This window comes from Diabrotica undecimpunctata, chromosome 1, assembly GCF_040954645.1.
Source record: "Diabrotica undecimpunctata isolate CICGRU chromosome 1, icDiaUnde3, whole genome shotgun sequence".
Taxonomy (NCBI): domain Eukaryota; kingdom Metazoa; phylum Arthropoda; class Insecta; order Coleoptera; family Chrysomelidae; genus Diabrotica; species Diabrotica undecimpunctata.
This window is the reverse complement of record NC_092803.1, coordinates 194,085,037-194,103,892: the sequence shown is the minus strand read 5'-3', so window position 1 is coordinate 194,103,892 and position 18,856 is coordinate 194,085,037. Positions and strand designations below refer to the sequence as shown.

The 18,856-nt window shown below is 32.2% G+C and overlaps 2 protein-coding genes across 2 annotated transcripts in view; one reads left to right on the top strand and one right to left on the bottom strand.

Moving 5' to 3' along the window:
- Rab3GAP1 (RAB3 GTPase activating protein subunit 1) overlaps window positions 1-1,523 on the top strand; it is a 252,279-nt gene extending 250,756 nt beyond the window's left edge. The window contains exon 6 of the mRNA XM_072520931.1: window positions 828-1,523. Coding sequence (XP_072377032.1) covers window positions 828-1,412 — 585 coding nt within the window. The 3' untranslated portion in view covers window positions 1,413-1,523. The remainder of the gene's footprint in view (window positions 1-827) is intronic.
- Window positions 1,524-8,021: 6,498 nt separating this feature from the next.
- LOC140441979 (chymotrypsin-1-like) lies at window positions 8,022-16,868 on the bottom strand. The gene is made up of 5 exons (XM_072533005.1): window positions 16,811-16,868; window positions 14,929-15,119; window positions 14,785-14,867; window positions 11,668-11,873; window positions 8,022-8,396 (listed from the first exon to the last, which is right to left on the bottom strand). Exons 1-5 carry the CDS (start codon window positions 16,851-16,853, stop codon window positions 8,128-8,130), a joined length of 792 nt encoding a protein of 263 aa, XP_072389106.1. The 5' UTR covers window positions 16,854-16,868; the 3' UTR covers window positions 8,022-8,127.
- Between the last annotated feature and the right edge of the window lie 1,988 nt (window positions 16,869-18,856).

Here is an 18,856-nt window from a genome sequence, read left to right as displayed (position 1 = left end):
TTTTACCAACTTCTTTCTTCTTTCTATATAGGAGATACGTAGAGAAATGTCGAATGAACGATCTCTAAATATATTCTTTTTTCATAGAAGCCTTGTTCTCATATATTTAGCATGATTTTTTGTATACTTTAGGTTCTTCTTTCAGCTTTCTCTACTACTTTTTCTATTTGCATGGTGAATGTTAATCCTTCATCTAGTTGTATAACCAAGTATCTAGCGTTTTTTACTGCGGTTATTTCCGCGTTTTAGAAGATAAAATTAATGTTTCTTTGTTACTCTGAGACCTCTTAATATAGGTGTAGGCCACTGATAGAACCTTATGGTACATTACTATCCTCAATGAAAAACTTAATGAAAAACCTGTGATATATGGATGATCGTGAATGTTTGTGTAGGTTTATATATGTATTCTAATTGTAAGAGGTCTTCCAAAAAAGCTAAAAGTACAGGCTGTAGCAAACAACGGTTGTTTTGATTAGTTTTGGATATTTCGGGCAGTTCATTCTCGTTTTCACAGAAAAATTCAATAAGCTTTATTATCCCAATAACGACCAAATTTATCACACATGTTTATAGAAACTTTTTGTCTAAAAATTGAATAATCAATCGACCACAAAACGAATTTTTTTGCACATAATCTAGTATTTATATTTCATCAATTACGAAGTATCGTACTATTTTGTAGCACATTTTTACGTTTTAGATTCGATGATTTTGATATCGTTTTGATATTGTTATCGAGTTATTACATCTTTTAAATACCAACTTTGTTTAATACCCATACGTTGATTGAATGCATAATTTAAACCGGTATTCTTATTTTTCAGATTTGCGAGCTGATGATACCAATCCTCTCTCATTGCGCCATCTATCGGATATTAGATGAATATCAGACTGTCATGGCGGATCACCAGGAGTTCTCTACATTATTGTCCAACCTTCTACGTATCGGAGAACGTTTGTCTAGAGAAAGTAAACTTCAACCGCGACGATTTGAAGCTTTTATACATGAAGTAACGTCTATAGAACTTTTGATTTCGCAATTTAATTCATTACAGTACAAGTTAAATCCGGTCAAAAATATTAATGAAGAAATAGACGATTTTGTTATTAAGCTCGTTACAGGCAAGGAGGTGGAGATTCGAAACAAAAGCCACTCTGAAATCGGCAAAAGAATTATTGCGATGTTCGGGGACGCCCAAAAAAGTATTTTAGGCGAGCAAACTGGCGACGAGAAAAATCGTGAGAATCCAATGTTTCCTTCGCCTTCAACTAGGGAATTTGTTATGCGAGTTAATGCTGTCAAACCGGCAGTTTATTCGGCCAAGTGTCCACAGTTGCTGCGAGCTGTTTTAAGTAAAGATGAGTTTAGATTAGTTGGTGCTTTTTCGGAGGATACAGCTTTCTTTTAAGTTTTGAAAATAACATATAATATATTTGTATTTTCCCTTAGGATTTAAGCTAGGTGGTTATACTTTACGATGCAATATGAGATAATTATATATTATACTATAAATTTTTAATCTTCGTCTTATTTCAAGGTGGCACAACCTGTCTTTGGATCTTTGCTAGTGAGATCTGTGTATCAAACCTGTCACAGTCACTTTATTAAACTGTACTAAAAAGTTCTGTTGTTTTTTTACCGAGGATTTAATAAAGATTTCTTCTTGTTCAGTATAATGTTTTACGTGTCCACTGTTAACAAGCATTTTACCTTTACAAAGGACATGTACGGCATTTTTCTTTGTTTTAAGTTTACCACCAAGGTATTTTATTTAGTTGGCCTATTTTGTAGATTTTGTTAAAGTATAGTGACTAAAGGGTGTCTAGCACTTACACTGCCACCATAGTGAGAAAAAGAGGGTCCTTCTGGCCGTAAATATTTTTCCCTCTATATACACACACAATCAAAAACTAAGCATATATTTACACGTTTCTTTTCAAAAAAACGTTAATTTGTGTTTGTTAGAGATGAGAATCACCATATGATTCACGCGGCCTTGTTGGCTGATATCGTTTATTACAGCCGTGTGCATCATATGCTGATTCATACAAAAACAAGTCCATATAATTCACGCGGTCTTGTTATCTGATATCGTTTATTACAATTTTATGCCCATTCCCACAAGATGAGTCATTTCTTGCAAAAATGCAATTTCGCAAATTTCGCTATAAATGGATAGTATTCATTTCCAAGCGTTAGCCCATTTTGTGTAAATCTTTATACTGTGAAAATGAATTACGAAAAAGAACAAGAAAAATTAAATCGTCTGTGGCAGGAATATCTTTCAGATGAAGATAATGAACCATTTGAAGATTCTGATGATGAGTTGCTCCCTAGTAATTCTGATAGTTCTTTAGATAATGAACCAATTAAGAAAAAAGTAAAATTAATAAATCAACCAAGTACTTCTGGTACATCAAGAAATATATCTGATAGTGTAATGGAAAAAATAAATAATGTTATTGAAAACAATTTAGAAGAAAGTGAAGATGAGGATAAAGAAAGTGAACACATTGATAATAGTGCGAATTTATCGTGGAAAGACGTGAGTGGACAGTATATGAAATTATTTGATTTCCCTGAAATAGATGTTGGTGTAAAAGCAGAACTACACGGTGAATATTTTGATAAAGGTCCTTTAAATTTTTTCTTACTGACGAGGTATTGGAATTAATGGTGACGGAAACAAACAGGTATGCAAATCAGCTAAAAAGTACTGTAAAATTACCCCATGCCAGAATTTCTGAATGGCGTGATACAAATGTTGAGGAAATAAAATGTTTTATTGGGATCTTGATTTGGATGGGCTTATGTCGTTTTCCTACAATTGAAAGTTATTGGTCTAAAAGTAGTCTGTACGATAATAAAATGAAAAATTTGATGCCCCGAAACCGTTTCCAATTATTACTCAAGACATGGCATTTTCATAACAACGAAATAGTAACAGATAATAGATTACAAAAAATTTCTCCTTTGACAAACCTGTTGATAAAAATTTTTCAAAAACATGTTGTTCCCAAAGAGAATATATGTATAGACGAATCATTAATACCATTTAGAGGACGGTTGAGTTTTCGGCAATATATTAGTAATAAAAGACATAAATTTGGTATAAAACTGTACAAATTATGCATTGAAAAAGGATACACCTATAACTTCCAAATTTATTGTGGCAAGGATAAACTACCAAATCAATCGTCCTCTGAAAATGTAGTACTGACTTTGTCTAATAACCTACTGGATAAGGGACGTACAATTTATACAGATAATTATTACACCAGTATTTCTCTAGCCCATAAATTACAGAACAGAAACACTCATTTAGTTGGAACTCTGAGAATCAACCTAAAATTAAATCCCAAACATATAATTGATACAAAATTGCAAAAAGGACAAACAGTTGCAGCTGAAAGTAATACAGGAGTGGTGATTCAAAAATGGAAAGACAAACGCGATGTTTATACTCTAAGTACAAAACACACTGCCGAACTCACAGAAGACAGCCAAAAGCCAAAAGTTGTAACTTACTACAATAAACATAACATATACATCGATATGTCTGACCAAATGAAAATATACACCATCTCATTGAGAAAGGGAGTAAAGTGGTATAGAAAGTTAGCAATTGAACTGCTTGTGGGTACTACGTTAGTAAATTCGTATATATTACACCAAGAAGTTTCAAATGAGAAAATGACTATAACAAAATTCAAAGAGAACCTTGTAGTAAGCCTAGTAAAGTCCATTCAACAAAACCCTAATCCTAACGACAGTCATTTGTTGGAAGACGTAGGTTCCAGTAATCGTCGAAGGTGTGTTGTTTGTTATGAAAATATTGCTAAAACTGGACGAAAAAACGCTCAATTAAAAACTCCTCAGTCAAGATATCTTTGTACACAATGTATTAAGCATTATTGTTTGAGTTGTTTTTTTGAAATACACAAATGTACAAAATAAACGTAACTTTTAAAATTTTGCAATTTTTATTAATAAATAAAATTTTTGTTAATTTCTTATTAAAATAACAATGTATGAAAATGATAATTTTCGTTAAAAAATAAATAAATAATAGTTGACTTGAGTATACAGTTTTTATCAGTAACCTACTTTTCAGGCTGTGAGAATCAAACATTGGTTAACATATTTCAGAGGCCAAATAGAGTTTCTGTTGCTTACAGCCGTCTATTTTTAAACTACATTAACGATACATTGATATGAGAGACCAAAACTGCTTCTCGCAGCTTTTATAATTCGTGATGCGTGAGAATCGATATTTGATTCTCGTGGCTGTAAAGTCATATTACCCGTGCATCACGTTATGCTTCTCATGGCAGTGAAAGTGCTAGTTACTATCTTTAAGGCTTCTACTATGCTCCAATATCCTGGCACCACTTTGTAATGGACTCTCTGAGCACCTTATTGTCCTTTAACTTAGGAAGTAAGTAGAGTGTTTAATCAACACAACTGATGTAGGTGTATAATGTGTAATTAGTAGGGGAAGGAAAAATAGTGGTCGAAGAGCGCGACGGGTCGGTGAAGTTGACAAGAGTAGAGAGTAGAGTATTAAACTACATAACTGATACATAGTATGAAAAAGGAATATAAAACGTAACTTAAATATATACAAGAACAAGAACACATATCAAATACAAAAACATTTATGATAAAGTTACCGTAAGCAGTTCAGTGGATGTTCTGCAATAAGTCATATATTCTTCTGAGCAATAGAAACAATGTTTTAGAAGATATTTTTTATAACTTTATAGAAACTATTACAGCTTAGCTGTTTAATAATTTTTGGTAAACTATTGTAATAGTTATAATTAAGGCAATTTTTTACTGAAAGACTTAATCTACAGCGATTTGGTAGGTAGTGACAGTTTCCCGTATTGTGAACATGGATATCAGACTGCTTTATTAAATGGGCGCGTTTTCTGTGAATTTTAGTTAGAACTTGAAATATCAACAGAGTAGGTAGTGGCATAATTTGGTAAAGAAATGTGGGCAGTGTTCTAGATAACTAACTCCTGCTAAAATCCTGACAACTTTCTTTTGCATTCTACAAAATTGATGTGCATTTGTTGAATTGCTCCATATGATTGCACCATAGTTTAGGTGAGAGTGGAATAAAGAAAAATATGTCGTTTTTAATGTTTCAAAGTTGACAACCCTTGCTAGTTGGCGAATAACAAATAATAAACTTAATAGCTTTTTCTTAAGTTGGCAGATATGAGCCGACCAGTTGAGTCGATTATCTATGGTTATTCCCAATAGTTTAACAGTCTCTTTGTTATCTGGACTATTGTGTAAATTACTTGAAGATATAACCAAATTTTGCGTTTTATCAGAATTAGTTTTAGTTTGTTTGCAGCTAACCATGAGCTAGATTTGGCAGAAAGTTTCTCATAAGACATTTTTAAATCATCATTATTTTTTTCTGATATAACGTATGTCGTATCATCTGCGAATTGTATGGTGTACGGAGATATGAATTTAGTTAAATCATTGACATAAATAATAAATAAAGGCATCCTAAGACCGAACACGTTTGCATATTTCGCTTTGTTATAAACATAGGTACAACATGACTAAATCACTAGACGAGTATCATCAAGCTAGAATAATAAATTGGAATACTTTTTATATGATTTTTCTACTTTTATGCATGTATTTAAAAAAATTAAATAATATACCTTTAATGAGGTATATAAGGCTCCAAGCTAACTGCAGCCTGCCTGCTGACTTAAGCTTTTATTTCATAACTTTTACTATTATTGTTTTAAATTGCATGCTCTTCCACATGACAAACGTGATTTGCCAGTACTAGATTTTTCCCTGTCTTTTCCGTTTGGGCTTTAAAAGATAAATTATGATGAATTTTTAGAACAACTTCCATTTCGTACATAAACTGGAAAAATATAATAAAAATCTAATAATTAATAATTTTCAATTTTATATGTATTTATCATGATCTGTCAGATGAAGGCGGTAGGTGTGGCGTCAGTCACGCATGGAGCGAATAACTTCTTGCGGAAGGTTGTTTAATTGCAACCCTAACTTTTCTATTTTGTAAATATTTCAATTTCTATGATGAATTAGAAAGAACATATGACAATTGTCCCAGAAATGACATTAAAATAGTAATCGGTGATCTGAACGCAAAAATCGGAAGGGAAGAAATATATCTACCGCACATTGGTAAATATAGTCTCCATAATAATACTAATTCGAATGGACACCGAGCAGTCACCTTCGCAGCCTCAAAGAACATGACCGTAGGAAGCACATGTTTTCTACACAAAAAAATACATATGGGGACTTGGACCTCGCCTGATGGATTAACGAACAACCAAATTGATCATCACTTCACCAAAAGAAGAAGTATTGAAAAGGTGGGTGGAACACTATAAAGAACTGCTTACTATCGAAGTAGAAGATCCAAATCAACCACCCCCAGGAGCAAACAACAATACACCATTGGAGCCTCCATCAATTCAGGAAGTACGGGATGCAATAAAACACCTAAAAAATAATAAATCTCCAGGAAGTGATGGTATACACGCGGAACTTATTAAATGTGGAGGTGCTACTCTGACTAATCATATATATAAAATCATACTGAGAGCCCGGAATGAGGAACAAATCCCAGAAGAGTGGTGTATTGGGATCGTTTGCCTGCTACACAAAAAGGGCGATGAATTAGAATGTAGAAACTATAGGGGAATAACCCTCCTTAATACAGCATACAAAATATTTTCGAGTATTTTATATGGTCGCCTGAGTGAATATTCAGAGGAGCTTCTTGGCGAATATCAAAGTGCTTTTAGGCTTGGCCGATCAACAACAGACCAGATCTTTGTGCTAAGGCAAATACTGGAAAAAACCAATGAATTCAATATCGACACATACCATCTTTTCGTAGATTTTAAATCGGCCTATGATAGTGTCCTAAGAAATAAATTGTATGAAGGCATGGATGAATTCCACATCCCCGATAAACTGATAAGATTGGTTAAGGCTACAATGCGTAAAGTTGTTTGCAAAGTCGAAATACAGGGCGAACAATCACAGACATTTGAAACGCATGTTGGGCTGCGACAGGAAGATGCGCTGGCGTGTCTCCTTTTCAACATAGCTTTGGAAAAGGCGGTCAGGGATGCCCAAATAGACAGCAGAGGAAACATTTTTAATAAATCATCCCAAATTTTGGCATATGCAGATCATGTTGATCTAGTTGCCCGCACAACACGCAAGCTAGAAGAAATGTATACCACCTTGTCAAACGCCTCAAAAAATATGGGCCTGCAAGTAAATGAAAATAAAACTAAGATAATGGCATCAACACCCAACAATAGAGTCAGAAACATCGGCCACCAATTCACGGTTGATAATTCTACCTTTGAAGTAGTGAACAAATTCACATACTTAGGCTCCCTGATCACCAAGGAGAACGTCATGACGGAAGAAATCAAGCGAAGAATAATTCTAGCAAACAAATGCTATTTTGGACTGAGTAGACATATGCGAAGCAGAAACTTAAGCCAAAAAACAAAAAAAACCATATACAAAACCCTTATTCTCTTGGTAAAGAAACCAGCTTGGTATTTTCTTACTATCCGTTGTGCATATGGTATTATACGGTGACATGGTACTGTGGAAAATATTTTATACGCACGCATTTTGAAGCGTAATTTCTCTGTGGTTAGAGAATTCAAAGATATCTCCCTTTTTCTGTATCGTGCAAAGTATTTCAATATTTCGATCATTGGGAAGGAATTTCTGTGTCCATATTTTTTTTATAAGCTGCTGTAATGCCATTATGATATCGTGGCCACCTTCTTTATATAGTTCAGCTGGGAGATTATCTATTCCCGGTGATTTGTTTCTGGCGAAGAATCGTTGATAAGTCCCAATTTCAAGTAATAATTAGCAAGAAATCTTAGTGTGTCGAGTTTTCTCCAAATTTTAGCAACGCTGGTTGCTTATATTAGGGTCGTTTATTAAAAAAAATGCAATATTAAGTATAATCAATTTTATTTTGCCATATTAGTCAATTAGCGTTTAAAATTTCTTCTATATTAACTTCTTCTATATTAACGTTTATAACTCCTATATATACGTTTTTAAACAAAAATAATCGGTTCATCTATATTCTCGTTAATCCAGTCGATGTATGAACTAACTTTTGTGTATATAGTAACTGAACCATCGTTAGCACAAGGCTGGGTACCCCAAGAAACAGCTCCAATTAGAACACCGTCTTGAACTAGAGGTCCACCCGAATCACCGTAACATGCACCTTTTCCTCCAGTCACTGGGCCTGTACATACCACAGTGTTGTTGTATTTATTCGCGTCACTTTCGTGTTGTTCTTCAAGAATTTGCATGCACTCTATAAATAAAACACATTATTATAAAAATAAACTTAACGCAATAACAGATTTTAGATTTTTTTTATTATTTTAGTCTTTTTCTTTTACAGAAGCGATAATAAATTAACAATAAAAGATAACATCAGTTAACAGAACTTTATAAACAAAAAGCAACAACGTAAACTAATATCGCTTGTTTTCCCTCCACTTTTAATAACAGCTTCGCATCGCCTACGATTGCTGGATATTGAGCCGGCTATTTGATTTTGTTTTATGGAGTTTCAGATATCAATAACCATAGTTTCTGCATCTTACAGGGAAGCAGAAAGTGGCCGACGAAGTCGTAAGTCCCAACATAAGAACCATATTTTTTTTTCTTCCACCTGGTATAAGTCCAAAAGAGAAGTTTGAGTAAATTTGTGCCCAACAGAATTTCTCGAGATTTGGTATATTCAAATTGATTATTGGTAAATAAATAAATTTTCATTTATCCAGTCAATGTGAAATAAAAGTGAGCTCCAAGTAAAGTGAAACTGTTTCCAATAGGGAACGGACCAGGATCAATTGATTTTCAGTACACTACAGTACAGTTTCCAACTGTAATGCAGAACGAGCCTACAAACCTAATACATCCGTATTACCAAGTAAGTCAAATAAATACTCAAGCTCCACCATTGTGCTCAAATCACACCCAAACTCACAACAAAAGAAACAAACTGGGATATTTTTCGAAATTCTGTAAATACAAAGATTAGACTAGATATTAGGATAAAAGAAAGCCAAGATGTAGAGAAAGCAGTAGACTATTTAACAAGAGTTTTACAAACAACAGGATGGGAAGCAACACCACAGCGCCAATGAAGTGTGCGAGAAAACCGTAATATCCCCCTCCATATAAAAGAACTTTTAGCAGAAAAAAGAAGAGCTCGACGCATATGGTAACAAACTAGAAATTCACTAAATAAAACGTACCTTAACAGGATAAGTCATAGAATAAATAAAGCATTATATGAAGAAAAAAACGACTCTTTTCAGTTTTATGTTTCGGATCTCTCACATGAAGACCACTCTATATGGAAAGCTACAAAAAAATTTAAACGACCGACAATAACAAATTCACCTTTAAGAAAAACAGATATGACTTAAGCCCGCACAAACGCAGAAAAAACAACAGTATTCGCAGAGCATCTTGCAACTGTATTCGCAGCACCAGATACTAATAACGATAAAGATGATTATATAAGAATGTACCTCGAAATTACATGTCAACTATATCTTCCTTTGACATAATTTACTTCGACAGAGGTTCGGCAACAAATAAAAATGTTAAATCCTAAGAAAGCTCCTGTCTATGATTTGATAACAGGAGAATTACTTCAGAAGCTACCGAAAAAAGCAGTGGTGTTATTAACAATAATATATAACAGTCTACTACATCTTTAATACTTTCCAATACAATGAAAATTTGCTTAAGTTACTATGATTCCAAAACCTGGTAAGCCCGCAACGCAAGCAAATTCATAACGCCCTATAAGCCTACTCCCAATAATGTCGAAAGTATTAGAAAGGCTACTATTACATAAAATCGAGCAAGTTGTTCCCATTTAACGAAATTATACCACCACACCAATTCGGATTTAGACGTGAACACTCAACCATCCAACAATGTCACAGAATAGTAAATATAATTAAAACAACTCTCGAAGTATGGCATAAAGGTCTCCTCTATAAACTGAAATTACACTGACCGTTACTTCCAAGCCAAAATTGATGACAGCTGCTCAAATTACCACATCATACAATCTGGCGTACCTCAGGGCAGCGTTTTGGGCCCATTTCTGTACCTGATATGTACAGCAGACGTACCAACCAACAATGATACCTTCTTAGCTACTTTTGCCGATGAGACGGGAATATTGGCAGTGGATATCGACCCTAATGTAGCATCACAAAAAGTACAAAATCATTTAGTATAATTACAAAACTGGCTTAAGCGATGGAAGATCAGTGTCAATGCTAGCAAATCAGTACAAATTACTTTTACGACAAGAAAATCTACATGTCCACAAGTTTATATTAATAATACTCCCATCCTATAAAACTAGTTGTTAAATACTTGGGACTGCATCTGGATAAAAAACTTACATGGACAACGCACATTAAAGCTAAACGGAAACAACTAGATCTTAAACTAAAAAATATGAACTGGCTATTTAACAAAAGGTCTCAGTTACCTCTTAAAAATAAACTGCTTTTGTACAAAGATATACTTATACCAGTCCAATCCAAAATATTCCGTGTGATAAGTAAAGCTCCATGGTATGTATCTAACCAAACACTTCACAATGATCTGGACATTCCATTACTTAAGAACATAATAAAGAATCACTCAATAAAATATAAAAATCGCACCACTGATCACAATAAAGAACTGATAAATAAATTTATTCACCCAACCACTTCCCTCAAGAAGATTGAAGAGAGTATGGCCAGAAGACCTACGGCAATAATACTTAGAGAACTGTCACTGGACGGTACCTAACTCACGTTAATTTACTTACAGACTATTTACTTATTACTTGTGTATAGAGTAGATTGTAAACATGCAATGTAACAATAACAAAAAATGTAAAATCAGTGTAAATACCAAAGAAACACTCTAAAATAATAAAAAAAATAGCGGAATTCGTTATTCCGTTCACGAAATCTATCAATGATATCAAAAAGAGCATAATTTTTTGTGGTACAAATCTTTTGCTGTTAAATTTAACAATTTTAAATTTTATTAATTAAATTTTATTATAATTAAAAATTTTTGAAATAATGAAAATATAAAAAAAAAAAAAAATTGTGAACAGGTTTACTAACAGGGATTATATAAATTTTAATAATAATTTTCTGTATCTTTTTAGACAATGGCGTAGAAAATATAATGGTCGAAGTTAAAGTGTACTCAAGTTCATTTCATTCTTTTGTCTGTTTAGATATTGAAAACCAATGAAGTAAGATAAAACTGAAAACCAATGGAGAGTATATAGTGTAGTAGTATATAGTAATAAATCAATATAAACTGAATTATAAATAATTATAAATACGTGCAAATATGCGTTCTTGCCAATTTTGATTACAATGTTTAAAAATAGAGTTAAATTTATTATCAAAAAGAAAACAAATTTTTAACGTCAACATCCGGTATATTTTTATATACAGTGTGTATAGCTTATATTCGAATAGTTATAACCCACCCTATATATGAATAAATTTGATAAAATTATAAATAACTTTTCTTACCTTCGTACGGTATAATGGGAAGCTCAACGGTCTGCAAAATAGAGCTCCAATCAGACATCGGAAAACTGTGTAATCCCCATCCAGATAGAATTGCAGTATTTGATGAAAGTTCTGCGTCTTGTTTGGGTACTTTTATTGGCTGAACCAAATCGTTGAATTCAAAAGGTGGGTCTACTTTTATAAGAGCGATGTCACCACCGAATTGTCTAAATGACAGATAAATAAATGTAGTGATATAAATTATTAATATAAAATAATAAAAGTAATTTTCTAAGTTCTCTCCCAAAAGTCTTTTCGAACATCTAGAAGGAGTAGAACTGATTTGACAATGCCATGTGTAATCTGATTGCAATGTTGTCAAAACAACAGTTTTTCTAAAAACCAAAGGTATTTAAGGCGGATTCAAACCCAGGAAACTAAAAAAATCACACACAAATACACACACACACACACACACACACACACACACACACACACACAAACATATATCCATACGCACACACTTAATTGAATTCCTAATCAAGAAGAAATGGAAACGAAGGTTAGTAGAAATAACTAGTATCTCGGATAGAGTAGCTAGCTGCTACCTTAACCTTACAACTATCATAGTGAAAGCATTAAATAACAATAAATGTCACTTCAAGTATTTGATTTGTGACTTTAATGCCAAAGTGGGAAAGAGAAACAGCAAGGAACCAGTCATGGGAAAGTATAGAATCGGTGAGAGAAATGAAAGGGAAGAAAGACGGGTTCAGTTTTCACACTACCAACAGATGCCTATAGCAAATATATTCTTCAAGAATAAATCGAACAGAAAATGGACTTTCTAGCACCAAATGGAACCACTAAGAACAAGATTGCTACAATAAAAAGATGCCAGTGTAATAAATAAATTTCAAACAGGCATTGACGATAGACTAATCAGAGCAAAAATTGTTCTAGATCCAAAACTAGAAATAATAAAACTAATCACAAAACTCAGATTACTACCAAAAGACAATTAATAAATTATTACATGACCAAATCGACAGCTCTCCATAAATGGAAATGATCTTTGATAGTGTCAAAGAAATCGGATGACCGCAATAATAATATGAGCTTGGTAAACTATCTAATAAAACCAAAATAATGCTAAATGAAAGTAAGTAGCAAAATACAGAGAATACAATACACAAAACTTTGTAAGACAATAAGGAAAGGTATTAAGGAAGATATAAGAAAATACAATGAAAGGCTGGTAAAAAATGCAATCGAAAACAGGAAAAACTATAAGAAAACAAGAAAAGCATTAATCATTAGGAAGAAGCAAATCGTTGCTCTTACAAAAGAAAACACCAGAATTACATACAGAAATGAAATACAACTCGTAACTAAATTCTACAGCAAACTATATAAAGCCCCTGAAACACCTGAAGAAGCAATCAGTAACCAAGAAGATGTACCAGAAGCCCTTCCGGAATCGACAATTACAAAAATGAAAAGTGGTGAAGCAGCTGGAATAGATGGCATAACAGCGGAACTGCTTAAATGCGCTGGTAAAAAAAAACTAGAAAATGTTTGCAGGCATATGTAAGAACTGCCTAATAAAAAGATGAACAATAGGCCACTGGAATACAGCAAACATAATTCTGATTAATAAGAAAGTTAGCAAAGATGATATTAAAAACTACAGACCTATAAGTCTTATACCAATCACACTGTACATAGAGAATTTAGCAAATATATAAAAGCTAAGGTAAACATTTATGAAAACACTCCAGAATTACCCACCACCAGAGGCATCCGACAAGGAGACGCAATATCACCAAAGCTCTTCACTGCAACTCTAGAAAATGATATATTCAGTAAAATAAACTGCCAGAACAAAGGCCTATTCATTGATCGAGAATATCTCAGTCATTTAAGGTGCTATAGACTAGGTTTCCAAGGTAATAAAACTGTAAATGACATGTCAAAGATTTTCTATCGTAGTGTCATTTTTAAATAATCTTTTCCGTCGACCGTTCATTTATGATCAATTTTAACACCCTCAAAATCATTTATTAATGACCCCTATTAATGAATGATTTTCTATTAATGAACGATTTTATTATAGGCAACACAACATACTCGTACATTGCTTGCATAAATTAATTAAACGCTCTGTGATTGGCAGTGACCTGTGGTGTAAGCAAGCAAACATATACCTATTTATATTCCACTAAAAAATTAATTTAAAATGAAGTAGCCGCTGTTAGTACTATCTGTCATTAGTGTCATTGTATGTCATTATTTACTTTATTGTTTAAAATTCTGTGTATTTAAAAAATCAAAGGATGGATATTGACGAAGAGTTTAATTTAACTCCACCAGAATTTCTTCTTCTATCACAGAATTTACAGAGGTCCAAGAAGACTTAAATATAAATTTGTCAAAATGCTATACAGCAGATAATCATTTATCAATACCTTCCTTTAATTTCAGTAATTGCACCATTTCGAATATTAATGTTTACTATAATAAAACTACCACTAAGGAAACTTTGAATAAAGTCAATGAAAGCTGAAAAAATTGTTGTTTATCGTTAAGTAAATAAATATTTAAACTAAGATATCTTTATTTCTGAAAAGTACGGTCGACGGAAAAGTTTTGTAACGAACTCGTGAATTAAAATGGCGATTAACAATCTCGAACATTAACGCGCTCGCTTTGCTCACGCGTTAAAATATCTCAATTGTTAATCGCCCTTATTAATGCACTTGTTGGTTAAATAACTATTACATCTAGCTAAATAATATACGGTCAAAATAAAATAAATATAAATATATAATATATTTCAAATAAAAAATTGTATCCAGTTATTATAGTCCAGTGACGTAAGTCCTGAATATCTTCTCAATTTTTCAAATTTTTCTTTAATTTGTTGATACCAAACGTCATTTTTATTTATTAGAAATATGAATATTCTTCCATTTCGATCAAAAATGATAAGCAAACTTTCACAAAGTAAAATTTATTAAAAATCTAATGAACATTGAAGAGTTGATATCCTTCCAGTTAGTTAATACCTGCCTTAAAACATTTCAGCGATGATTTAATATAACCGGTTAAGATTTATGTAGTATGAACAAAACTTACACAAAATTATCATGTCTAATCGTTTTAACTACTTGTCTTCTTTGTGCTTGAGGATCATTGACATCGATCATACCTGCATGTATCTGAAATTTGTGTATATTGGTTAAGATATTGGAAGTTATTCAATTATCTTTATCAAATTACCCAAGTTTTCTCTATTGGCGTACCTCCTATACAATGTGCAGCGGTAATAACCCAACTCTTTGTTATGATAGAAGCTCCACATATAGGATTTCTATCCTCGCCTACGTATTCTTCATATGAGGTTATGTATGGTAGTTCTCCTTCCGTTGCATTGCGACCACCTACAACACCCAGGCGCTCTGAAGGGGAACCTAAAAAGATTGTTTTTGTAAAAACAATATTATTAACGAGCAGATTAAGATTTCAGTGGGCGTACTTTAATAACAAGATACTTAATAATAAGATATACGCATCCCTCTCCGATTCAGAATGCTAAGGGGCTACGTATTTAACACGCTATTATACGGTGTAGAGGCCTGGACTCTCAAGCAGAACAATATAAAAAATATTGAAAGTTTCGAGATGTGGTGCTACCGTCGAATGCTGAAGATAAGTTGGGTTGAAAGAGTTACAAACTTTAAAGTAATGCGAAGGATAGGAAAAGACCCAGAAATTTTGTCAACGATCAAACGAAGAAAACTCGAATATTTGGGTCACAAGAACACAAAACTAAAACACAAGCATGCCAGTGCTAACTAACAGTGAAACACATTCTTACTCAATGTATAATTTATATTATATTAAAAAAAACCAGTGAAGAATCGAAACCCGATTATCCAAGTCTGAAAGAAAAAAGAATATCTACCACATCGCTACCATTCGTCTTGTTAGATCAAGCTTTTAACTTGTTTATGTTTCTACCTCACCTATGTTTGGAGATTGTTTGAATGACTCCGCCCATTAGAAAGAGATGCCAAGACTGCTTGCCACGATACACTCAACTACTGACTGCTTGCATTTTTTTCTCTGTCGCACTGGAGGAACGGGTTTAGATTGCAGCGCGAAGTCTAGTATTGTATGTCTATGCTCATATTGAACCTAACCTAACCTAATATTATTGTAATTATGTGTTTAAAAAACTGTTTCTTTTATATCATTATTTTATATCTATATTTTACTGAAAACCTCTTAAAATAATTTAGAATCGTAATTTATCTATTGATTTCTGCCACCGATTGATTCTAATTAAGTACCTTATATATTTATTAAATTTTAATAGCATAAATTAAGAGATAAGTGTTTCTTTTATTAAAACACCTATAATCAATCAAAATATATTATTATATTGACGTAAGATACGTGTATGTTCAAATCTTTGTTCATCTTTACTTCTCTATGTTATGATTTTTTTTATATAAGTTATGTTCAAATGTTCGTGCATGACTTGGCTCGCACTGTTCAAGAGGTCAGGTTATAAATGATCTTAAACTTACATCTGTGGATACTGTAAATATTCAAATAGATTTAATATTAGTTTTATATAAAAAAAATTTGTTGATTAAGAATAATTTAGACGTTTTGTCCATCAGACGGTATAGCTTTTTCGTTTTTAGATCGGGTTTTTTGCTTGATTACATGTTCTTTTCATATTAATACGCTTCCCATATGTACACGTAAGTATCTTGTATTAAAGATTGCGGAATTATACCACATTTTTATAACAGCCGAGATTCTAGTAGTACATTATCACTAAATTGTGAAATATTTTACAACGATTAGGTTAGCATTATTTTGAAGCTTTTTTCTTGTTGCATTTTAATATTATTTACTATCTTTAATCGGAAATAGGTTAATATTTAGTTGAAAATACGTGAAATGATTACTCTCAGGGACGAAAATAATTTAATTTTTATTTTGAGAACGATATACGAAATAGAAATATAAAAGTAAAAATAAAAGTAATTCTCAATAAAAATATCAAATGAAATATAAATAGAAGTGAAATATCTAAATCGTCCAAAATTTCTTACTTAAACAATGCTTAAACTAAATAATTCCTTACCATAGATTCCTATAAAGGTAAGCAACAAAAAAAACGACAACATACTAAAAAACTTATTCTAAATATAAAAAAGAATCCTTTTATAGCCTATTTTAACGAAAATCTCTCAAGATAATGTTAAATACTAATTTGAATATTGATGATTGATTGCAGTTAATCAATTTCAGATAATATAATAATTATTTTATACTAAAATTTATTAATATATAATAATAAATATCAAAATATATTAAAATAAATAAAATATTAACATAATATTTTTTTTTAAGTTTTATAAGATCAAGTTAGACATAGAGGTTTTTTAATACCGAGATCATTGATTAGTAAGATGAGATTAGATAAAAAGTAGATGTGATATAGCTTAAGTCAGTATGGGGAAGATGGTCAAAACCACAGCAGTGTGTTCAATGTGACGTCATTAAATACAATCAAAGAACTTATACCTAAATGGAGGAATGCTTAGTTAGAGTCCTTGGTATTATCTATATGAGATGTATTGAAAAGTCGTTGTCTATAGTCGTGGTCGAAATCTTCTGCATAGTCTATAAAGCAATATGAGTTTTTAGCTTCATCTTCCCTATTAATAGTTTTACCGTAAGTACTCTGTTTGTGCACGATCTACCTTTTCTGAAACCATTTTGTTTTTATTGTAATAGTACTTTTGCAATCGTTTGTACTCTTCTGGTTACTATGCTGGCATATTAATACCGAATTCAGCAGGCCTATTTTCCGATACTTTTTTGCAATTCGCTCCATCCACTTTTCTTTAACAGTGATATTCCAATATTTTGATAGCTCCATGGCTATTTTATCTACTTCAGGGGCCTTCTTTTGAGTAAAATTTTATTTTAACCAGGTGACTGTGTGGTGTTATTTTATGACAATAACTGTGTGTTGGAGCAATTATCACCCAATTTTTTTTTTATTTATAAAATTGAGAAAATATTTTATTTTCACATGCATCCTTAAGATTTTTAATCATGTTTATATTGTCAAATCATGGTTATATCCTTTGTCAAATTTATATCATTTTAAAATTTTCCGTTAAAAAATTCAATGATTCAAGAAAGATACTAAAATTTAGTTTATTAACCAAAATTTTTGTTGAAAATACAAAATAAAAAAAAATACAAAATTTATAATAAGGAACCAAAAACTTTTATTTAATAATAAATATATTTACAATTTTTTGCACATTTAGAACAAAAATATACACAATGTTCGGGACAAAAAAATGTCACAGTTCACACATTTCTTTTGACACTTTCTGTCCTTTCCACGGGGGCACACTCCACATTTTGAATGTTGTTCGTTGTTTCTTGTTGGGAGGTTTGTGAGTGTCCTCTCCGCTGTTATTTCTTTTTTGTTTCGCCTTATGTCTGATGGTATTCTTTGACTGTTACTTCGTTTTTCAAGATATGGATTAATTAGTACCAAACCAAGTTCTTTTAAAAAAATATGCGTTTTAGTTTTTCAGTTGGCTTGTTAGATTGATAAATAACATAACGATTTATTTCTGCATTATAAAGCAATAAAAAAAATTGTTAGAGGCCATCGTTTGCTATTACAAGACACATTATATAAAGCAAACATTTCGTCAACCATATCCACGTCACCTTTTGTTATTATAAAAGCCTATAACCTCAGGTTTAATTTGTGGTCAAACTCTGTATCATGATGAAGTAAAGAAGCTAGTAACACTATTTTATTTTTCTTCAGAACAAAGGACACCAAAGAAATGTCCTTTTTAAATCCGAAAATTGTCTGATTTTCAGCTTTATTTTTGGAATTAAAAAGTATTGTCGGTATTTTCCTCTTGTTTTTATGAATATTATGCTGGTAAGCCAGTTGTCGTATGTAATGTTGCGGTTAGTACCACGTATTGGATTTACAAGCCTGTTTACTACATCAAACGGTCGATTACTGAATTGAGAAGGTACTTTAGGCTGTGAGCCATCATATACCTCTAACTTTAAAATGTAGAATGTTTGGCATCCACTAAGGCAAATATTTTATTGCCATATTTGGATGGCTTATTGGGGATAT

Excerpts from the sequence above, each read along its gene's own strand:
- LOC140441979 (XM_072533005.1), bottom strand. The coding sequence starts at position 16,853 with ATGTTGTCGTTTTTTTTGTTGCTTACCTTTATAGGAATCTATG. Across the intron at positions 11,874-14,784 it reads ATTAGACATGATAATTTTGT|ACAATTCGGTGGTGACATCG; the intron begins GTAAGTTTTGTT and ends TCTGTCATTTAG. Across the intron at positions 8,397-11,667 it reads TCCCATTATACCGTACGAAG|AGTGCATGCAAATTCTTGAA; the intron begins GTAAGAAAAGTT and ends TTTTATTTATAG.